Genomic DNA, 25,235 nt, shown 5'->3' with positions numbered 1-25,235 from the left:
GATTGCTTTACTCCACTGCACGTGTTTTATTTTATTGTAAGAAGAATTTAAAATCATTTTGTTACGATTTTATTACTTCATGTTTTACCGTTTCCAACAATTGTTGTTTAGTCAGTTCTTTACGACTCTTTCTTTACAAGTAGTGAACAGTTATGAGCATTTTAATCTGATAGAATACAAGACATCGACTTCATGTAAGTATTTCTCTTCTTTATTTGCAGCTGAACATCAATTATGTGGTTGTAATGTTAAACACATCGTTCATTAACTTATCGCATTCATCCCACAGTATTTTAATCGTATGCATTCGTATAAAATTAAAATAAAACTTAAACAAATACCGATGGTCTAATAGTAAGATAGATAAACATGTTGATAGACAACGATTTGTATAAACAGATATCTAACAATACATCAAATAACAGAATGTACAACTAAAATGTATAGAAATCGTATGCGAAACAACTTCAGTGTACGTTAAGTGAGGTCTGGATATTGAAACAATAAAAAAGTAACAGAAACAAATGTAAAATATTATCGATTAAAACTTCTTATGTTTTGACAAACACAAGTTTGTCGTTAAAATAATCTCGAGTGGCTAAACTTAAGATGCCGGTTTGGTTTCGTCGTCTCTCTTTCTCAGCAGGTTCAGAGACTACTCATTCCTTCTCATCTAGTTCAGAGACTACTCATTCCTTCTCATCTAGTTCAGAGACTACTCATTCCTTCTCATCTAGTTCAGAGACTACTCATTCCTTCTCATCTAGTTCAGAGACTACTCATTCCTTCTCATCTAGTTCAGAGGCTATTGAAGGCACATGCGCACTGTCAATGGAATGATCTCGGCTAACTCTTTTTGTATGATCTTTCCCGAAATTGTCAACAATTCTGAAACGTAAAAGTAAGAGTTACATTAATAGTATAAACATACAACAACTGAGTAGGTCTACAATAACAACATTAATAACAACTTATAACAGTACTCCTCTCTTTCTTCTTCTACTTCAACAAAGGCTACTACTACAGCTACTACTAGTACTTCTGCAACAACACAAACTACTACTGGATGGAACAAGTAATTCTTTAACAAGTATTGCAATACTACCACACCAACTTCCATTACTAAAACAAAAACAACAACAACTACTACCACTACTTCTACTACCATTACTACTACTGTTGCTGCTACTACTTCTACTACTACTACTACCACTACTACTACTACTACTACTACTACTACTACTGCTACTACTACTACTACTACTACTACTACTACTACTATTACTTCTACTACTACTACTACTACTACTACTACTACTACTACTACTACTACTACTACTACTACTACTACTTCTACTACTACCACCACTACTACTACTAGTACTACTACTACTTCTACTACTACTACTACTACTACTACTACTACTACTACTACTACTACTTCTACTACTACTACTACTACTATCACCATAAAAAGCTTATAGCACAGTTTAAATAAAAAATATAATATTACTATTTGGTTGCATCAAAAACATAAAACAATTGAACTGAATTTAATAAAATATATACTCATGTAAATGACTGTTTCTGATTTATAAATGAAAAATGCAGGGGTATAGATAACATGTTCTACATTATAGATTTGATCGAGTATTATTTTCAACAACATGTGTAAATGACAATTCTTATCTTCTTATTCCATTAAATGCTACTTGTTTCATTTCATTCAGCAGGTTACTTATGAATGAAGCGATATGCATACAAGTATGGTATTTAAAGGCACTTTTATTCCCTTTTTTTCTTTCACAGTTTTTCTTCTACTCCAGGCGACTGAGAATACAAAAAGCCTGTAGTAATAATAGATTGCAATTTTCAATTAACAACTGTAACTTAGTCCCTCGCATGAAGTTAGAAGCTGGAAGCTGCTCCGTGCACTTAAACGATATAGTAAAAACAAAAGTCGTGAACAAAGGTCTTGATTTAAAAGTAATCTTGGACCAAACGTGGGTAGGCGGACTGGTAACGTTATCAAAAGGAGACCACCTCCCCCCTCCCCCGCACCCCCTAACCCCACCCCAAACCCCCACCAATGCCAATCATCATGATACAGTCTTGAGTGTCATGGTCGCGGTGAGTGGAAGTTTATGATACCGTTTTCTATCCTTTTAAAAGATTTAGACGGCCCGGAGCGCGACTGTGTTTTACCCACTGTAAAGGGTAATAAAATCGGTCACTGCTGTTTATGTCATCTATGTCTCATGTATACATAGGAATCTATTATTACTTAATTTCCCTTCTCTAATAGGCAACCGTTCAGAGCAAATGAAAATGCTGAATGTACCTGAAAGCTTCCAGAAACTCGTTGAAGTCTATGCTGCCGTCCTTGTTGATATCAAGGCTGTAGGCAATGTCCCGGATGTCGCGTTCATTGATCCGGATGTCGACCTGCTTGATCAGGAGCATCAAAGCGTCTTCGAACTCTTGCATCGAGATGAAGCCTAGACGCGACGATACACGGTTTAGTTTGTATGACCAACTTAGAAGTGCACTCAACTTTGTATAACATTAAAATTACTCGAGAAAGTGGTTGAGCAATTAGTAAGCGCTGAATATTTTTGTCAAGACGGAAACAAGGGAAAATGGCAATTTGAAAGCGCTGTAAGTTGGGATCTTTTGTCATTTACGAAGACGAATTCTTTCTAAAATATTATCAACATATACTTATGAATTTCTTGTTTACCATATCTACAAATACAAGTCCGTTGTGGGTACATATATGTTTTACTAGATAATCCATGTGATATAGTCTGCGTAGTGTGTTCGGGTAATATACCATACTTATTTTTTAAGCGTGCTTTGTTAATAATTCGTACCCGTTCGTACCGAGTTGGAGTTGAATTACAGGGGCATTTAATGGTGAATACTGTATAATACTTTTAAAAATTAAAATAATCGTTTAATTATAATTTCCAGATGTTTTATATAAATGCACAAAACTTGTATTTTTATCATAATTTAAAGTTGTCCCCGGAGACACTTTTAGCTACGGGAAAATCCGCAGTTGTCGTAAATCGTTTTAATTAAATTAACATGAAGTACCGACATACAAGCGCTCACTTAAACGATCACAGGCTTGATGTTGACAAAGTATCATACTAATATGCGATTTTTGAAGGCGTTAGCTCGAATATCACCAGATGGCCGATCAAAAAAATGTTTTTGTTTCGTATAGATTTTTGGTTAATGATTTCATCAATATTCAATATAACATTTTTCGAATCGTCTACCGAAAAACGGAGAATACATATTGTTTATATATATATATATTGATTTATATAGATTTGAAGAATATCTAGACAAATAATAAGATAAGACTGTTTTATCTTAATGTCAGAGAACTAAATTTGACTGTATTATCTTTATGCCAGAGAACTAAATTTAAAAACAATATGGAACAAAGAAACATTTAATAGTGTAACACTCCACTTATTCACTAGTCAAACCATGGGAATTATTTCCAATAATACTGACTGCATGTCTATAACAGCACGTTTTTGTTCGGCATCAAGGGACCGAACCGACCCTGATTCAGTCAATGGATCGGGATACGGGGGCAAGTGCTCTATTTTCCGCGGTCATAAACATCATTCAGAATGTTTCTTAAAAATCCAACGATACTGGATTACAACTTACTATTGTGTTGGAAACGAGACAAGTAGATCTACATGTAGATATATGTAAACTTGTTACAGTCACGTGAAAATCGCGAGCTACAATCTATGCACATAGAAAGAAGTAGAGTTGATAATTGGAAGATATGTACTTTGAACAAGACCAGAATCTATTGTCTGAGGATTATGTCAATATGAAATGCAGATTTCTAACACCTCACCCCCTCAGGGTCAACAATTTAATGTGTTTTTCGAAGTTGAAGCATTTTAATTTTTTCCATGTTTCAAACAAAATTGTAGGCCCGGGCCTGCTGTGCCTAATAGCAGCTACGCTCCTGTATATATAAAGAAATGTCCATTGATACGCTTCATTAAACAAATGCCTTAAATCAAACGATGTTATGTTTATGTGAAATATACTGTTTATTTTTCAACGTTAAAGCTTACACACCAGAATGATCTGTATCAATAAGGCGAAATATTGTCTCTAAGTTCTCCCTATGCCTGTACAGCGTCTCTGTGATGGACGGACCATTCTAAAACATAAACCAATGAAGGTGAAAACATGCATCTGTACTTTTAATCTTAAAGAACTTTATATATATAGTTTTTTCACTCGACATTCTACAGGTAGTTAGCGCGTGGCTATGATATTAATTATTAAAAACACCATTTTGAATGAAAAATAATCAAATTATCACGAAAAATAAACTTCTCTGAAATAAAATCACTATCAAACATATAAATGTCAAGGAATTCAACTTAAAATCACCCGAAAAACAGGGTGCATCGCTTTGAACAGCCATTACTTCATCAATTGTGCAGCGATTTCCATGAACTCTGTCTTATTCAACTCCGAAATATATTTTCTGGAAATGTACATATCTTGATATCTTTTTACAAATGCTGGGTCAAATTTTAAGAAATAACACGATACACAACTCGCGTGACCTACTCGTCATCGATCAGACCCAATCTAAGACTGAAATCTTCACGGATTACATGGCATTTTCTCTTCAAAGTTTACAGACCTCGGTACGAAAATTCAAGAAAACGTATGAAAAAAAATCTTACCGTTCTTGCCGTTACATTATGCATAAAAACTAACTGTCCAGCGCCGTTTGAAACCTTTGTTTACATACATTTCAACTGGCCGACATTTTAAACACACGAGTGATTTGATTGGTCCAACGCGAAGGTGTGTCTTTACTCCTGAAAAGTTCATGCTTGAATCGGGTCTGATCGATGACGGGTAGTTCACGCGATTTGTGTATCGTGTTATTCCTTAAAATTTGACACATCATTAGTAATAATATTACATGATATGTACATTTCCAGAAAGAATATTCATTTTTGCGTTGAATAAGACCGAGTTCATGGAAATCGCTGCACAATTGATAAAGTAAAGGCTGTTTAATGACAAAATGATGTTTTTACTAATTAATATCATAGCCACACGCTGACCACCTGTGGGTCATTCAGCGTGCGGGATGCGCGGGAAACAATAAAACGTATTTCATAAACAGGATTGGCTTGAAAATATTATTTTGTAAAATTTATACTTGCAAATGTTATAAAAAATCTTTAAAAAAAAATAAAGTATAAATAATGGTATTGTATAATTTACCAGATAGTACATTTTGAAATACTGAAGAGTTACGTACGGTTTCACGTTAGTTTCCTGGAAAAACTATCAGTCAGTGCAGATTCATTAAAAAATCCAAATGATTATATATCGATTGAAAATGTGTATTTAAATATTGCCAAAGCATTTCTTCGTGTGAAAATATATACAATTTTTCTCCAACTCGTAAATTTAAGAATTTCGCCGTCTTATTGTGTTTAAGCTTTGAAAAGCTTATTGAAAGATTTCCACTAAAACTGTTCATAAATCTATCTAACAGCATACAAACACCATTGAGCACTTTTTTTTATTGAGTGTGACACTTTAAATGAGCATCGATTATATTCGTTCTCAGATGCTCGTAGATATCGACATCTGATATAATGTAATGAACATGGCGTGACATTCATAGCAATAAAATGGTTATTTTCTTAGATTGAAAATAACTAAACAAAGATACATCGTGAGATTTCGAACCCTTTTTTTCAGGGCATCTTTCAAAGAGGAATTTGCAGTGATAAACGGTGTATTACATGAATATATAAAATAATACCGGTATACGACATTTACTAATTGACACGCGTTTTAAAAGAAGCATCTGCTTAACCCTTTGAGCGCTGGAACCGAATTTTGAAGGCCTTTGCAAACAGTTTAGATCCAGATGAGACGCCACAGAACGTGGCGTATCATCAGGATCCAAACAGTTTGCTATTCTGATAGTATTCTTTGAAAATAATCAAAGAAAATGCTAATTTAAGAAATTCATCAGACGACATTTTAACAGACGACAAATTTCCCAGCATGCAAAGGGTTAAACTGTTATAAACTGTGCGAAGACTTCATCATACCCCACTGTATCTGTGCCTGACTTCCAGCTCGTCAAATGTCGTCTCGTACTGCACATCGCCATTATTATCACATTTCGCTATCTTAGATTTCAACGTTCGCCATGGTAACTCAATTTCCAAGACGGTCTCCAAAGCACAGCACCAGTCGCTGCTACTTATACTGCCTGTAATAAAGATGACATAAAAAGTGATCGTTTAAAGGTAATCCGACACCGCCAATTGTAATAAATGCTAGAAATGGTGACTTTTTTTACAAAGTGCAACTTTTACTTTGTTTAGTTTCTGTTGCGCTGTTTACAAATTGATTAAGTGTCAAACGTCTATGTTTCCGCGAATGAGTTCACATATAATCGTAACATGGCATTGTATCGCTCACTAATGGCAGTTATTATTATCGCTGTTACTGGGTATTATGACATTATTTAACCCAACGTTATGCGGACCATGTATGCGCCATAATGAACGGTAAATATTTTAAGGAAGACGATAACATGAGAAGAAACGAATGAACTAGATTGACTCATGATAACAGAATACCCATTAATATATACAGGTCGTTTGATTTTTAACGTTGTTGAATGGTTTAATAGTATGCAACAAATTGTTTGAGATGATGGGGTGAAAAGATTATGATGGTAATTTTTTGAAGGTGGTCGAGGTCTGTTTAGAGATGTGAACACGCAACCAATATATATATATATATATATATATATATATATATATATATATATATATATATATATATATATATATATATAATATTCACTGATATTTAACCAATACTAATGTATGTCAGCCGACAGAATGTAACCGCATCAACATATTCGTTTACTATGCACATGAACAGGCAGAAATGAATTTACATTTTGTGGTCGTACCAGAATTGTCCAGGTCGCACTTTTTAAACTCGCTGAGCAGTTTATGCTTGGAAGCTAATATCTTCTCTTTGAGGTCTTGGATTGCGGATTTTTCCACTGTATTGATCCTGAAAATCCCGGAGAATATTCATATAACTACATCGAATTACAAATTGCGCTGCTCGGAAGTTCTATGAACCATGCGGATTTCCATATAAATACGGACGTGCTAGGAACTGAAATCATTATGTTTCATATTCCCGCATATTATGACAATGTTAACGGTTTTGACACGTCGCGCCATTAACCATAGTAATACGAGACGTGGGTAATATTAGATGTTCATGGAAATACAGTCCATAGCCGTGACGAATAGTAAATTGGTTGTAATCAAGTTCAAATGTGATATACGTCCAAATAGAATGTAGTTGTGCTTGACTATACTAGTATTCGGAACGTTTTACTCATATCCCCCGTACACGAGAACTGGTATTATATTGGTAATTTATTTAAAGAGTCAGTAGTATAATAAGATTAATATTTATACCGATAATCTAATGTGAAATTCTTTCGGTCTTTATAATAAAACGACATGACAAAGTAATATGAATATTAAAAACGCTATACCTCTGGAACGTAAAATCTGAAGCTGCACAAAATAATATGTTTTATTTAAAAAAAAATCGTGAAAAATAATCAGTTGGGGGAGGACATGTAGACGACAGACATCAGAAAAAGACAACATACCGATCAGAAACACATACCTCTGAGTGAACGACACTTTGCGGTGGGTGGGGCTATGAGTTGACATATACTGTACCACGCGGCACTCAAGCTCCGCCCCCTGTATGCGAACAAACGCCCCCAGATTGCTTCCCATCTCGTAATAGTTGGACGCCGAGAACACGGTGAGCACCTGCCAGTTAAAGGTACTAAATTCGCAAGGGCTCTCATTTACGATTGAATAAAACTGTTTGAACGTCATGTTCTGTGATTCTTGACGTTTTGCTTAGCGTATTTTTAAATTTTGACGTTAAGGCAGACAAATGGACTGATCGATCGACTGGCCGACTTGGCCATGTTTATTCCCAAACAAATTTTTGTAATCCTATTGTTATAACTTGAACGGCAATCAGTATGTATACTTGCTATTTTCTCCACGAAACGTGAATTCATTTTGGTATGTGTTCCTACTTTTCCAATATGTGTGAACTCGAAAACACCAACTATCAAAATGTTGGTACGTCCGTCCCCATACCTGGCCATTATGCGTGTACTCGAACCCCTCGGGTTTGCACTCGTGGGAGCGGATCAGCAGCTTAAACTTGTTCTGTTGCAGGAAACTCGTTGTGATATCGGGCCCGAAGTAGCTCCCTCCGCCCCGGAAAGTGTTCGGTTGACAGCCGTCAATGGGCTTGGGATCGCTCCAAAGCAAGTCTAACACCTGATACACAAAATGGTATTTGCATTCTTGAAAGTCTACGTTTTTCGAATCTTTTGTCTTAGATTGACATTGGAAATTACATTTGCAAATTATTTACATATAATTTCAACGGAATACTTTTTGTTGCTATAATAAACTTACATTTACCTAATTCGAATGACGTCCGATCAATAAGCGATAGCTAGATGTATTTTTAGACGGGCTTTAATGGAGTGGAAGTGGAAGGGGAAGTGCTAATATAGCCGTAATATGGGTCGGTTATTACAAAGAGAACGTTTTTGTTACCAACCCGTTCCCATTCTATCCAATCATTGTACTATGTAACACTATTTGACCATACCAATGTGTAGGGCGTATAGAGTGTCACTGACATGTTTCCACTCTATCAAATCCCGTTTGCCCATTGTGCTTTGAAACTCTTTTTGACAAGATCAATGTCTATTTATAAAAGTGTAACCCCGTTCTGTTTCAACTCGATCAAGTCCTAGGGTCCATGGTGCTCTGTAACTCTTTTTTATACTATCAATATCTATGTTTACAAGTGTAACCCCGACCTTTTTCCACTCTATCAAGTCCTGGTATAAAAGTGTACACCCGACCTGTTTCCACTCTATTAAGTCCTGGTATAAAAGAGTAAGCCCGACCTGTTTCCACTCTATCAAGTCCTGGGTGTCCATGGTGCTTATGTCCTCGCATTCCCCCGGGGGCTGCAGGGTCGACATGTACTGAAATGGACCAGATGGAAACTTGTCTAAGACTCTTTGTCAAGTGGTTAGAAATGTCTGCTTAGTTGTTCTCTCTCAGGCGACCCGGTTTCGATTCCCATTTCAGGTGCATGTGAGTTTGGTTTGTGGTTTGTGGTCACCATATCCGTGAACTTGAATGCTCGGTATCAAACAGCTTAACAACAGTTTCTTCAAAGAAATACTTTATTCTCATATAGAGGTTAAACTTTTTAACTGCATTACACGCATTTACAACACATGATGCCTCTGTTTATCGGAGCCCAGGGAGATATTAAAAATATTATGCGAAGATTGGTCTTATAACCAGCCTGCGAAATCGCGTAGTCTAGGCAAGAGCTACCCTTTCCGTTATAAAGTCACGTAACGTTTTGTGGTTTCGTTAGCGGACAGGGTTGCTTCTGGCAAGACTGCGCGCCTACTTAAGCTGGCCTTGAGCTACACATGCCACAAATCGTTTTGTACCATTTTTTACATTACGCGGCTAATGCGGCATATACGTTCTGGCATAGAGAGGCAGCAAAATCAGCATAAATGTTTTCAGAGCATCCAATGCAAATGAAACTTCGCAAGGAATCTCATACAGCATAAATCAATTATAAATCATAGCCAAATATAAATACGGCGTATGCAAAGAACTAAACATTTAGCTTTAAAGAAATAAGCAAGCTTCGTTCGTTGCATTACGAGTAGATATGTAAGGACATACGGTGGTATAGAGGTGATTTACACTCCTCTTTTATTTATTTATTTTATGTATCTCGTTCCCATGGCATACTTACTCGAGAAACTACTTACTAACTCGTGGGAACGAGTAAGCTGTGGTGTAGGAACGGTTTACTAACTCGAGGGAATGAGAAAAAAGAGAAAATCGTAGGAGTGAATGAACCTCCCTCCGTGCATAACGTATGAAGTTTATCCTCGTTCAAAAAGTTAGATCACATGTACACGTGGTTATAAACACGTGACAAAACTATTAAAACGTATATGCGAAAAAGAGTATATGTTTTTAGATAAACTTCTACAATAACAATTACTACGAAAGCATGCAGAAAATGCACACGTCAAGCATTCAAAGCAGTATAGGTCGTTCAGTATGTTTAAAGGCTCTGAAAGGATCATGTTATGAACGGTTAACCAATGATTCATGATGGCACAGAGCACCATTTATAGACAATACTTACTCTGTGTCGGTCTATTTTAGCAAGCGTTTTAAGATTTGTCGTGTCTGAGATGCCACCGTGGCAGACGATAATTTGGTCGTCAACCACCGTTGCTAGGGGCAACCAGCTGAACACGTCCTTAAACATGTGAATGACCTTTCTGGAATGTTGCTGAAATAATATAAATAGTGTTAGTGTTTTGATGTTAAAATCGATGTTCTAACAAATACGCATAAATAAAGATCACGTGTACTGGCATGTCTGATTCGAAATATATATATAAATACTGGAAAATTAATCGTGGGACATCAATTTTGTGTTGATGTTGTGGAATGATTGTTCAGCGAATTTAACACCAACGCAACGGAAAATGACCAATACAAATTCCTTTTTTTTCAAATCATAAATTCACATATATACGCGTCCATGATTTTGTTTAAACCACGAAAATATATACCCACGAATATAAGTGATTATTAGGCGATGACGTATTTGCCAGATAGCGTGCGCGCAATTGGTTGTGTGTTTGCTGGCAATCATCCTTCTTGCCGTGAGAAGACGTTATTAGCAATTGATATATCAATGTAGCTTTTCAAGGGGAAGTCATTGTTGATTGTCTACACCTACAATTCTTTTAACAGTGTCGTTTTGTTTTCAGAATTAATCCGTTTGTACAATAAAGCTATACTTGTGCGTTACATGCTCGTAACTTAATATTTATAACGCCTTGAAATTTGTTTCTTCATATTTATGGATGTCAACTTGCTGATTTTTATTATGTAATTACTATATTTATGTTATTTATATTATTTAATGAGTGGACATAGGAGAAAGGCGCATATAAAATTATTACTTAAAAATCACTTTCCATTTGATATGCTTTTACTTGTGCAATATAGTATTAACTAATGTCTTGTTTGCCCATAAAATTATTTATTCACGTTTATGCGAAATTAAGTAGAATATTAAAGGTGCAATATTTTTGTCTACTTACTTTGTATTTCATTTGAAGTTCTTTGACAAAGCCGTACCTGAAAGAATGTCAGTTAAAATTAAAATTGATAACCGCATTATGTATGACTGTATGTGAAGACAATTATATATAATTTATAAGGATGATATTATCAATACACGGTTCAAAAACGTACGTATATGCGCAAAAGTTGCGTGTAACCTACCTGAGATTCATCACGTGATCTTCGTGGTTCCCGCGATTTAAGTAAACCTCATTCGGATTCATAACAAAACACGAAAACAAAACAATGACGACCTCCGTTGAGAACTGCCCTCTGTCAACAAAATCGCCGTTGAAAATGTATGGATTGTTGACTGACGGTAGCCCATTCTGCAAGTTGTAAGAAACACAATTTTAATCGATGGGTATGATGATTCTGCATGAACGGTCCTCGTGTCAAGGGAAGTTCGAATATCAAATTAACGCGATTGGTAACATAAGAATAGAATACGTTTACGAATATTATTTAGTAGCGCCAAGAATTGAAGTGATAAAGCGTTCATAAATTACAGTTAATTGCAGAGCAAAGAATTTAAAATGTAGTTGACATAATATTAGGTAAGTTTATGTCGTGTTAATAATGTAAGTGAAAGTATTTTGAAGTGCAAAAACTGTAAGGTTTGTTATGAGCAAAAATGTAAGGCACCTTATGGAAGATCGTGTACAGATCGGACAGTTTGCCGTGGATGTCTCCGCAGACAGTCACTTGCTTGGAGAGGGACGTGCTGGCGTACCGGATGTTTCCTTGGGTCTTTAGGATGCGACGCACCTCCAGCAGTAGCTGAATGGTGTACTTCGCGTGTAGCGTCTTTCAGAGAATTTATAAAAAAGGATGTATAGTGTTTGTGTCTTTTGCCTAATTATATTGGTCAAAATTAGTGTAAGTGGTCGTTTAGCACTGTAAACAATTCGTGACGTCATTACATTATTTTCATCTTTATACTTCAACTAATTGAACTACACGAAAAAATAAGCCCGGTGTATTGATACAAGTGCTTATGGGCCAATGACCCCTGGAATATTAGCTTCTCACTCCACCTACTGGCATATTGATTTATTCCATATTAATAGACGTGTTCAATATTTCCATGTTGTTATGCTTCAAATGAGAAATAAAGGTCGTCGCCAGATTTCATCTTGGTAATTTAAAAATAGTCCGTAACAGTACTCATAATGCTTGGCGGTAAATTGCACATATCACATTGACCCGTTGTTTTAAGTGTCGTTTAGCGAACAGCTTTGGTCATTGAAAAGTTGAGACCTTATTTCACCTACAAGTTCGTTTAACAAAATAAGCTTGTGATTGCTCGCAAAAGTACGTTGTCTGTAGTATAGAAAATGTATTTACTTGGCACGATTCGTACATAATATATCCATAGATTAAATTGTGCATACACGTTTGTATTAATATAAAAATAAATAGTTACATAACACTAAAATTTCCGCCAGTAAATTACATCTCGTTCGACAAGTCGGAAATAGCTTTTACAACTCAGATACCCTATCGACATTAAAACACCCTTAGATTTTAAAGAATGGTATCGCAGATGACCCTCTGCAATTTGTCCGAAATAGCAAACGTGTAGACAAACAGACATAATACTTAGGGTACACAGTTGACATGACCAGAGAAAAATGGAAGGCATGTAGACGTTTATATTGTTTTCTTAGTAAGTAAATGATCAATTTAAGTTTGAGATTCAGATGTACACCAAGTGAAACTCCGGTTGTAACTGCAGGAGATAAATCTTAGCATCATCGTCATCATTATCACCACCACTCCGAGAAAATGTATTGATGGCATTAGATGGCGATTGCCGAACAATTTCAAACTTGTGGATATTATCTTCCAGCATGTTTTGATATAAATGCTCTCGAAACTACCACATATTGAAGAAAAAAAGAACGCTGTTATTAAAGAAAAAGTAAATAAAAATTAAGAAGACATAAATAAAACACTAAAATTCGGACAAAATTGCATGAATTACAGACATTACCCAAACAAATTCATCAATTCAAATTCACTGTTCTGTGGCAACCCAAATGAAACATAATACAAACACTATCATGTTACCACTTGATGACATCTTGCGTCTTTAAAACTGTACACTCTTTTAAAGTTATGTCGTGGTTTTGATGTGAATTATAACGAAACTAAACGCTTACGAAACACAACTGAACATATTTGATATAAGAAATAAAAATAAGTCTACCAAACTAAATACATGTTTCTCTTACTACCCGAAGCAAACTTAGTGTATACCCCATAAGACATGATGGGTGACTAGTACCAGTTTTCGTCTGAAAGACTGCACAATCTTGTGAAGCTGGTTCATAGTAAGAGGGAAAGTGAGATGAGGGCCCTTGTAGGAGGGCTCCACCTCCATCCCCTCCAGCAGATTCTGCAGCATCTCGCCCCCGGAATCGCGCATCGACTGAGTATCTACAATGAGTTCAACCGGTATATGATGAGTAACTACTATTGTTCAACCTTCTAATGCTGATTTATGCAACTGTCTATTAATAATAATAATAATAATAATAATAATAATAATAATAATAATAATAATAATAATAAAATAATAATAAAAGCTTTATTTACAGAATGTTACACATAACGATAATGACATATTATACATATTATGTAGATAAATCAATGCTTTTTTACAATGTGGCCTTCTTAAAATAACAAACATATATAGGTCTATAACAAGTAAAACATTCAAACAATATTGTTTTACACCCATACATACAACACATTTGCCTTTTAGACAGACACACATGACATAACATTGATTAAAAAATAACATGACATATCATTGATTATAAAATAAATAGAGCATGCCATTCTTATTCCAATTGGTATACTGTTCCAAATAACCATGCTATGTTATGAAAAAGCTTGTTTCTTATAACTTGTATTCGCTTTGGTTTTAACAATATCGTTATGGCTGGCAGATCTTAAGGTATGCAATAGGTTCAATCAGAAAATGCTCAGTATATGACATATTTTCAACTTGTAAGTTTATGTATATACGAAAATATTGTCATGTTGTGTAGTTGCAAAAGGTCAATTAGGATGCATTTTCATACAATCGTGGTTCAATGACAGCCGATGTGAACGAGTTTTCTGCAAAACCTTATTTAAAAGGTTTAATTAACATGTCAGCTATTAATGTTTCTTAAAATAATAAATTCCAATGGTAAAAATAGACGAAAGCTTATCAATTGTTGATAAAACTGAATGGCTTTACCCAGATATTTAAAATAGCAAGCAGGTGAAAATGCCTTAACTTTACTTTGTTAGAACTTTGACTCGTACTGTGTGCGTCATAATAGCTATAAATGACATGCCCATTATTCTATTCTCATGCAAACTGTGAACCCAAACGTGTTCAAACTGTTAATTATAGGTGCTTCATAGGTCGTGGTCCTTCCGTAATATTCTATAATCATGCATTCACCTACGCACAAACGTTCGCAAACGCTACAGAAAATAGTCATCACAGCGCTTTGTTATATTTTTTTCTAGACATTAGTAAAGCCAATTAGAGAGTTCTGGTCTTATTGAAACTAATGAAATGACCACTGACACCCGTTTTGGCCTTTGTTTGCAACTTATATAGGTCTTTTTATAAAGAGAATGCGTTTAATTAAATGTATTATTTACAGACTAAACTAAACTACCGTACGTTACCAGTAACCAATGTCTGGAAAAAACGCTGTGTTTCTTCTATTCTATCTTGTATACGCTTAATGAATTGTAAAGATTTGTGTACACCTTAGTGCCAATACAGCTTACAACGGTTTCTATAGATTTCTATAGATCAAAGTATTAAGAAGAGTATGCAATTTTTGAAAATACATGTTGGCCATTCAAATTTTGTTGAAAACTGGAAAATTCACGATGGCGTCAACAAAGTTGTGCATAGAAAGAGTATGTATTTTATTGTTTTTTCCAATATGTTAGGGCTACCACAGCAATCAACTTCAACCCGAAAAAAAGCTGTTGGTCCTGTTTAAAACTTAACGAAAAAAAATCATTTTTCGTCCAGTTGCTCGATATGAGTTGATTACAAGAATTGTTGCAGATCTGTTGCGCTTAGCGGCCACTGCTGCTGATTTTGAAACGTCGCCCGAGTGGTTTAAAATGGTAAAAATTGGCATTTGGTTGGTGGGATAGAGCAAATAAAAACAGCAAGCGGACACCCACGAAAAAGTAAAAATATTATTGATTCATATTCAAAACTAATGTGCTTTTATATAATTGGCTTATGATATGGGCTATGGTTTGTCGCCTGAAATTGTTGCCTAAGATTCTGAGGACATGCCTCCAGTTATTCTAACCAACAGAATGACAGAACTCAAAAACTACACATTATGGCCGTTAAGAATCCACAAGCGTAGTGGGTAGTTTCTGACAACGATCAAGGACACCTAGTCGGTGAAAATATGATTGTATAAAGAGTACATTTTTGGCAATACATAAATCGTTGAATGCGTTTTGCGGAAATGTTCAACTAATACGGACTGCACTTATTTGTTAATCTGCGCTATCCTATCCCCTATTATTAAATCAAAATAGCGAATAAGGTATCATATTATCCCATGCTCCATTTTTTTCGCATCGAGCAATCATCAATTTATTGTGGCATTATCGATGTTCTGATACACGTCTATGGACCTTTCAATGAACTTATAATTCATAGTTCAAGGATAAAAAGAATAGAGAATATAATCAGCATAAAGGAATGGTAATAAAACAGATCACAGAATAACGGAGACATTGGAATAGTGTTATGGATAGTAACATTAAAGGGGCCTTTTCACAGATTTTGTCATTTTTTAACTTATTCATTAAATGCTTTATATTTATAAATGTAAACATTGGATCGTAAAAGCTCCAGTAAAAAATCAAGAATAAAATTAAAAAAAGGAAAAGAACATTGCCCGGAGCAGGTTTCGAACCAGTGGCCACTGGAGTCCTGCCAGAGTCCTGAAGTAAAAACGCTTTAGCCTACTGAGCTATTCCGCCGAGTACACATACTGGACGTATTTTATACCTTATATAAGCAATCTTCGTAGTTTCACAAAATTTAACGACAAAAACAGAACTCTCCAAATTATTCAATCGTTTCGCGTTGCAACGCTTTATAATTTTTAGGTTTTAAAATCGTCAAAAGATGCATATAATGGCTATATTACACCATGGTAAATGTTCAGTATTACTGTTACCTCACAAATATCATAACTAAAACGAAAATGTGCGAATCTGAAACAACTTTTTTCAATTTTGTCAATTTACCAAAGCGTGAAAAGATCCCATGTCACTTATTCAAAAACTTAATCGGTGCATACTTATGATTTGCGGCTGGCGTGTTTTCAATTAAAAAAAATCAATTAGTGCTACAAACAGAACGCGATTATGACTAATATTAATATTGATTTCATCAACATGCCGTTAAACGTACTCGTTTTAAATAAAGCCACATACAAACGATTTTAGGATTTATTTCGACTTAAATATATACATTTTATACACACCGACTTATTTGTTTGTTGTTTATTTGGTCGTGTAACGACAACGGATAATTCAGTTGATGCTTTTTGTATATATATAAATCTGAAAGTATCATGTTAAAATTGCAGTTAACTTAACACGTGTGCGTCCTTCTATCAACGTGTTAAGTTTTACCGTCAATTGCTTTCGTCAATGAATACACGTTCAAAATTTTCAGCAAATTCTCTCGTCACGCGGAATCTGCGTATCGTGAACACAATTCTCAAAACACTTATAATTAACTATAAAAACATTTTGAAATTATGTTGCCAATCGAAATCGCTTAATATATTTCAAGCCAACTTTTTAAACTTTCCAATACAACGGCGATGTGAGCTACGCTATGTTGTTATGACATTAGACATAAGTTTAATGTTTAGAGCAGATTACTTTTGAATTATGATGTTTTGCTCAATTGTTTCTATATTACCTTTAACAAAAGGAGCCAGATGATTGTAGGCAATTTGTTGCAGGACATTTATAGGAATTTTGACATAATATATTTTTATTCTGTGCTTATTCTGTGTTTCAGCAGACCGTAACTGCGCCCATGTCTTTCATTAATACATACGCGATTGTTAAATAAAATACGTATTTTCAAAGCGAACCACGCGGTTTCTCTAATCATCAAGATACATAAACATGGTTTGGATACTGATAGTTGCTACAAATCTTCCGCAGATCACCATGTTTCCTTGGCCATAATACTGATGTCATTAATGCCATAAAATCGACAATATGAAGCACGTTAAAGGCACCGATATGCTATTTTCTTCTCATCACCGCGTTTTTCAAACTTGATTGATTGGAATTATGTTTGACCGGATAAATGAAGTGAATTGTATATGCGTTGTATAGTTGTTGGGGATGCACATTAACATTAACGTTGAAATATAAAGAATTTTCATATAAATGCAAAAACAGTGAAACTGCTAAAACTTTTTCACCCATGTATGATGAAATTTACGCAAATAAAAGAAAACTGCTTTTTTACATGTTGGTTATGTTAATGAGTCAGTTTTTGACATTCGTAAAAGACACCGCATACAAGTATTGTATACATGATCATGTGAACTGTTGGCCGTTTGTGAATGAAACCTCCATAAAATGGGACTAGAACCCGGTACATCCTGCTATCAGAACGAGTGTCTTACCGAGTGATTTAACAAAGCCGCTTAAAAGGCTTATCAGTAATCCCGTTATTGTTGGGTAAAGTTGCATGCGCCTCGGCGTAGATGGATTTTCTTCTCGAGTTCGAGTCGCATGGAATAATGCAAACCTGATCCCTACGAATCCACGGGCACATTTTCGTTTCCACACCATGAAATATGACATCAGTCACGATTGGTTTACACGAAAAGGCATCTTCATGTTTTAATACGACAGAGTAACATGGAAAGCAATGTAGGGATCCAAGTTTTCTGATGAAAAGCATCTGACTTACCGTATATCGAGGCTCGTTTGTTCACGTTAAAAGCCCGGATGAGTGGTGCAGGACTATTCCCGTCCGAAACGAGGCTATCCAGCATGTTGTTGAAGAAATTGTGAAGCTGAAACAGAACAAGACACCTATAATGACGTCAAAATTCGATTTATTAACATAAAGAAGCAAGACATTGGAGTTACATTTGGAATCGATGGAAGCAAATTTGCAATTCCCTATAGAAAAAAAAAACATTTTCACTGTGAACGTTGTGTTTTGACCAATACTAGCCAAGCTCCCTTTACTGGACCTTTTTAAGTTTTGGTTAATTGACAAAATAAAAATAATGTTCGCAAATTTTCGTTACAGTTATGATATTTGTGAGGGAACAATTGTACTGAACATTAACCATTCTCTAAAATATCAATTATATTCATCTTTTGACGATTTAAAAACATGAAAATTATAAAGCGTTGCAAAGCGAAACGATAGAATAATTTGGAGAGTTTTGTTGTTGTCGTTATTATTGTGACACTACGATGGTTGCTTATATAAAGTATAAAATACGTCAGTGAACGTATGGGCACGGATGGCCGAGTGGTTTAAGCGTTAGACTTTTACTCCAGGGGTCAGTGGGTCGAGCCCAGCTGAGGGTTACTTTTTTTTCTTTCTTTAATTTTGTTCTTGCTTTTTTACTGGAGCTTTTTAGATCCAATGTTTACATTTATCAATATAAAGAATTGAATGACAAACTTCAATATCTGCCAAAATCTGTGAAACGGTCCCTATAAGCATATTCAATCAGAACGAAACGAACGTAATGTTTCGATCTTCTCCATTCCAACAGAAGGGGGTTTACAAACAGAAAAGATTGTCGTGAATTAGCTTGATCCGAGACTGGCTGAGTGTGGACAGGATATTTTATTGTATGGCCGAGTCTATAGGCTTATATAAGACACGATCGAGTTCAGAAAATTATGCACGTGCCAATTAAGTTTTTGCATGCAAACAATTAATTGTATTGTTGATAGCGGACAGATCGTTACAATCGCCGAGCGAAACATGGTTAACAGATTAATACCTAAACATGATACACGTAATACACTACTGTTAAATCATATAATATCCGAAACATTGTGTCCGTTGTCGAATATTCAAAGGGCACTGGGAATACCATTCTTAAGTCGGAAAAAGTTGTTTGGAACTACTTACCAGACGACCCTTATTTTTTGTGATAGCCACTTACATTTTTTTAAATAAACATATGAAATAACATGCAGAAATCTTCCTTATCTGTATTGAATTTTTCAAATGAAATAAAATTTAGCGAGTATGATCGGATGATGCATTAATTATTGCAAACTCATTAGTAAATTTAGTGAGTATGGGCGAATTTAGCAAAAGTGACTGGCAACTCAACCTGGATTACAAAAAACAAGTTTTGGGTTGAGCACAGATAAAGGCTTGTACGGGTTGGTAAAACAACTTTTTACGCCTTTATAACAACTTTAGTAAATACTGCACTGAAGGGCTCATCGGAATATTCCTGTTTTGATTGGACTCTTCAGTGTAAGTAAAGATTCCTTTAAAGTCTCGTTCTGGCAAACTAGACTTAATGCCTGTGCACAAAGTATCGTCCCACATTAGCAAGTGCTGTCCGCAACATGCTAATCAGGAACAACACTCCCCACTTGCACTTGAAATTTCGTTTAGAAGAGACATCCTTTAAACAAAAAATGTAATAAAATCGGAAAGTGTCGTACCTGATTAGCCTGCACATGTTAATCTGGGACGACACTTACTGCACATTTTAATCTGGGACGACACTTACTGCACATGTTTATCTGGGACGACACTTACTGCATATGTTAATCTGGGACGACACTTACTGCACATGTTTATCTGGGACGACACTTACTGCACATGTTTATCTGGGACGACACTTACTGCACATGTTAATCTGAGACGACACTTACTGCACATGTTAATCTGGGACGACACTTACCGCACATGTTAATCTGGGACGACACTTACTGCACATGTTAATCTGGGACGACACTGACTGCACATGTTAATCTGGGACGACACTTACTGCACATGTTAATCTGGGACGACACTTACTGCACATGTTAATCTGGGACGACACTTACTGCACATGTTAATCCGGGACGACACTTACTGCACATGTTAATCCGGGACGACACTTACTGCACATGTTAATCTGGGACGACACTTACTGCACATGTTAATCTGGGACGACACTTACTGCACATGCATTAAGAATAGTTTTCCAGAACGAAACTCCCCTTGGTAGTTTGTTGACAACGATTTGTTGACTACCTTAAGCTGATCCTGTTCGCCGGCGTACTCCAAGGACTGAAAGATGCTCCATGTACATCGCCGACGGGCCTCGAGATTGGCTCGGTATCGCCGGTACCACGTCTGAATACGCACGACTGCACGCAAACCTAGGTATAACGATGATTTGGTCTGATTGGTAATAAAAGCCCATCGCTATTTGCGTACTTATCGTATGTTGATGCGTTATATAAATACTGTTCTTATCTGGTAATTTTAAGCATACACTTGAAATAAGGGTTCATCTGAAAGCGTTTGTGCACCATGGATTGATAAACGCCTTGCACATTGATTATATAACATATTTATTTATGCATATATTCCATTTTAAATTATGTATATTGATCATGCCATTTTGCCATAATACTGATCAATTTTTTTTCAAACTTACTCAAAAATGGATGCATTTACTATGATGGCTGAATTCTTCAATATCAACCTGTATTGTTGATGGATTTGAAGGTCGAGAACACTACAGAACGACAAAAAGGGCGACACATGGTATAGTTGTCGTAATTGCGCCTTCTCGTCGTTCTGGTGGGTATATTTGAATTATCTCGTTTTAAATACGGCAGAACGACAAAGATAACCGCCATACAGACAAATGATAATTGTCACATTGGAGCACTTTTCTCCTTTTGGCGCGTATATTTGTCGTTATGTCTTGTTGCCGGGTTTAAAAGCCGCCAACATAGAAGAACGACAAATATACCCTCCAGAACGACAAAAAGAGCTACACATGTATTTTTGTCGTATAAGCGCCCTTTCTGTTGTTTTAGTGGAAGTATAGGTCGTTAATACATGTTGATGTGTTGGTGACCCTTCTTCAAAGCCGCCATCAAGCTTACACGACTTGACAGAAATCAGCCACCTTAACACAGCTTGACGTCTGTTCAAAACATTTAAAATATGACTCAATAAAATAGTCCTTTGCAAAGTATGTCTGAATGTTTTTTTAGTTTTTTTTTTTATTTTACGTTTTGTGGCGTTTTTTGCTCGGACGACTTTCTTGGACGGCGAACATCCCATCACGTAACAGTAACCATAGCAACAGACGGTGCAATGACGTGATCGTCTGTGATCTGAATAGATACACCGAATAAAAATTTGCATTCAATTTTACACATCAATATTTCCACGTGTTTCTCGTATAAGATATGAACAATAAGGAGTATAACAATGGTAAATTTGATTTGTCCTGTAAGTTATAGCAAATCAAAATCTGAACTTCGTTTATAAATGAAAATCTTCGATGATGAAAATCTGGTCACTATGTATCAATTTGATGTGGTTACCTCCCTGTTGTCTTTTACAATGTTGTCTACATGCTATACATCTATAGAAAGCATAATAACGCTAAAGCTATATAAATGAGTGACCCCACTGCCAGGTCAGCGTTACTGGTATGCACAGGCTAATCAGGGACGACACTTTCCGACTAAACTTGATTTTCGGTAAGGATCAGGGACTCCCTTGAAACTAAAAATACCATAAAAGCGGTAAGTGTCGTCCCTGATTAGCCTGTGCGGACTGCACAGGCTAATCTGGGACGACACTTTACGCACATGCATTATGCCCAGTTTTCTCAGAACGCGGCTCAATTGATTTCAATATGCAAGTACATGTAGAGGCTCAGGTGAGACGTTTGTATATCGATTGATCCAGAACGCATTTGTTGTTTTGCAATTATCATACGATCTACGTTGGTCAGGTAACATGGACTCACAACAAAATCCAATTATGAACAAAACGTGCTTTACAGACTTATTGAAAGTCGATAACCGGTATTACTGTCATTTCTGCACTTTCTGAAATCGATTGTGTAATGCAATTTTAGAGCGTAAATCTAAACGTGTGATTTCACTTTAAGTGGTGAATGACAGGTGAATGATGCACTTCAGCATTTTCCCAATCAATTGTCTGAAAAACGCAAATAGGTACATGGTGCTCTTTCGGAGAGACGGAAGGACGGACGGACGGATCGACATCAGTCTTATAAACTTAAGTACGAACTATCGAAATAAACACCTAACGTATCTTATGCAAGTACAATATTAGGAGTATGTTCACTATTTCCTTAGGAAATTGATTTCTGGGCGCATATACACTGTATCTGTTTTCCTCTAGACGCAATAAAATAATGTATGGTAAAATAGAGAATTACAGCGCGATACATTACAGTTCCGATAAGATTACAAACTCCGAAAATTAAAATGTAAAAAAGTGTGAATTGCAGCCGGAAAAATTGAAGACCGCGATGGAATGCCCGATTCCAAGGTAGACACTAGCGCGTCGCTAAAAATGTAAGCTCATTTTGCAAGGCAGTATAAGTGCTCCTTATACCTCGCCCTACTACATACACCCCTTCCAGTTTTGAAATTCTTCCATGAAATGTCCTTCTTCCATGACATATGTGGGACACTGTAGAGCCAAATAAACACATATACTTATAATAGAGTATTTACTTTGGGCGCCCGTGTTACCTAGCAAGACAAATCTCAAACCACGATAAGGATTGAACCCGATGCTTCACGTCTGTAAGGCAGACACAGCGTCGCTATAAAAGCTAGCTCATATAGCCAGGAAGTGTAAATGCTCCGTTTACACCTACAAACCGGCAAATCGCCAATGATGCGCTTCAATAAGAACGTGTTTGCAGGGATATCAATAACATGTTGTTGTTGTTTTTATAGAAAATACGCGTTGTTCCAAAACGACCGAATTGTCGAGACGGAGGCAATGACGCGATCATTGGAAGGAATGTTCTTGTCTATGTGACGTACACGACTCTGGCCATCCTTGGTAAACGACGTCGCTGATAACAAAACATACCGAGTGGTCATTATGATCGAGGTGGTCATTGACTAGCATATCCTAATTATTAACACCACACACAGCTACATCTCTGCATGGTGTTGACCTCCCGCAATTGTGCAGTGTAAGACACGCCTTAATAATATAATTTCGTTTATATGGAAAATCAATCGGAAAAATAAGCGTTTGTGACGCTTTTCGTGGACATTTAGGACAGTACGTGTATTACTTGTATAGCGTATATAATTAAAAGACGTCTGAACGGTTAGTTTGAAACTTTTCCCACACATCCCGGGGTCAAATGACGGTGAATGCAACCTTTAATTCCATTTTTTATTTTGGAAAAAAGTATCATTATTCTGAGATATTCGAAGTTAAGCAGATCCATTTAGCGCCATTTTCAAGCCAGGGTTGGAACGCCTTGCCCGTCTCTGGGAAAATCCGCCTGGAAAACCCATGTTTTCCCGTCTTGAGAAATCCTCTCGAAGTGGTCACTATTGTCTTATATTGGGAAATACTCGTTTCTTCGTGTGCTTATTTGAAGTTTTAATTTATTTTATGTATAAATGTGCTCAGGTAACTTAAACCACTACACTAACACGCTCGTTTATTTGTAATGGAAATTTAATAAATTTAATTAATGTACAATTGACCGATAAACTTTGCCAGTGATAACATAATGCTCTTCCGTTAATGTGCCCTTTAAAATATATAAAGGCTCTGTCCTACATTTTAATGAACACACTCGTGTGTAAAAAAAACATAACATTTAAATCATTACCTTAAACCATAATTAGGGCGAAAGGGCGAAAATCGTTCATTTGACCTCAGAAGTGTGTGTGTTTTTTTCTTTATTGCGATTACAGGTATTTCAAGGTCTGAAACACTGATGCACGTTGGAAAAAAGCACACATATCATAAGAAATGTCTGACTTTTCCTTATTTAAAACAATGTTGAACTAAAAAAATGCCATTCCATTTGAATCGGTCTTGATTTTGTATGCTGTATTATTAAACATATAAAAGTTGTCGTGTACATGTATATCAATAAGACTGAAGAGATCGTTCATAACTAATAGGCCCTGTGTCGGCTTTAACAGATCAATATGCCTTGTGGATTTGAATAAAACAAAGAGTGTATCAAGATCTGCACATAAATTGCATGTAAATGCGCTGTATTGAAAACGTATCCTCTTCACAATATATTGAAGATAAGCAACTGAATTAAATAAAGATTGATCAAATATAAGACAAATCCTTTGAGGGACTACATTATTCGTTTGAAATTTGACGATTATTTAATTATCTCCTTTATATACAACTATTATTGCGTAACCAATTATTCAGAAATTGCTCATTGAACCAGCTCATTTATGAGTAAAATGGATACATCTCAGTATACACTACTTGTATGATATGCCAGTTTAAAAAATACATTTATAACCGTATTCTTACCTTTAAAACGCTATTATACAATCTCCAATAAATTTTTGTCTCACAAATAAAAGATCCGCACAGGTGAATGTTGATCCACTCATTCAATTGTAGATATGTTCATCGACGTTGAACAAGCTTCGAATCGGATTTCCCGAGTGGCCGTTTCACCGTTCATATCGCAGATTGATTCCGGCTTGCTAATTAAGTACCATTAAAAGCACATGATAACAATCATATTCGCAGATTATGTACGCGTTCGACGTCCACACCGGAATGAC

General features: G+C 35.9%; 1 protein-coding gene across 1 annotated transcript; it reads right to left on the bottom strand.

Moving 5' to 3' along the window:
- Positions 1–200: 200 nt before the first annotated feature.
- On the bottom strand, positions 201–25,235 carry LOC127877840 (serine/threonine-protein phosphatase with EF-hands 2-like). The gene is made up of 17 exons (XM_052424118.1): positions 24,976–25,235; positions 21,684–21,788; positions 20,689–20,816; positions 18,370–18,475; positions 13,657–13,808; positions 12,012–12,173; positions 11,529–11,695; positions 11,345–11,381; positions 10,372–10,521; positions 9,089–9,169; positions 8,259–8,444; positions 7,765–7,916; positions 7,022–7,128; positions 6,144–6,307; positions 4,123–4,207; positions 2,342–2,498; positions 201–888 (listed from the first exon to the last, which is right to left on the bottom strand). Exons 2-17 carry the CDS (start codon positions 21,733–21,735, stop codon positions 780–782), a joined length of 1,995 nt encoding a protein of 664 aa, XP_052280078.1. The 5' UTR covers positions 21,736–21,788; positions 24,976–25,235; the 3' UTR covers positions 201–779.

This window comes from Dreissena polymorpha, chromosome 4 (genome assembly GCF_020536995.1).
Source record: "Dreissena polymorpha isolate Duluth1 chromosome 4, UMN_Dpol_1.0, whole genome shotgun sequence".
Classification (NCBI taxonomy): domain Eukaryota; kingdom Metazoa; phylum Mollusca; class Bivalvia; order Myida; family Dreissenidae; genus Dreissena; species Dreissena polymorpha.
This window is presented reverse-complemented; position numbering and strand designations above follow the sequence as displayed.

Bases quoted from the DNA above. Each gene is read 5' to 3' on its own strand.
- LOC127877840 (XM_052424118.1), bottom strand. From the start codon at position 21,735: ATGGGATGTTCGCCGTCCAAGAAAGTCGTCCGAGCAAAAAACGCCACA. The intron at 20,817-21,683 runs GTAAAATAAAAA...CGTTATACCTAG, and splicing joins AGCAAAAAACGCCACAAAAC to GTTTGCGTGCAGTCGTGCGT. The intron at 11,696-12,011 runs GTGCCTTACATT...TACAACTTGCAG, and splicing joins TGTACACGATCTTCCATAAG to AATGGGCTACCGTCAGTCAA.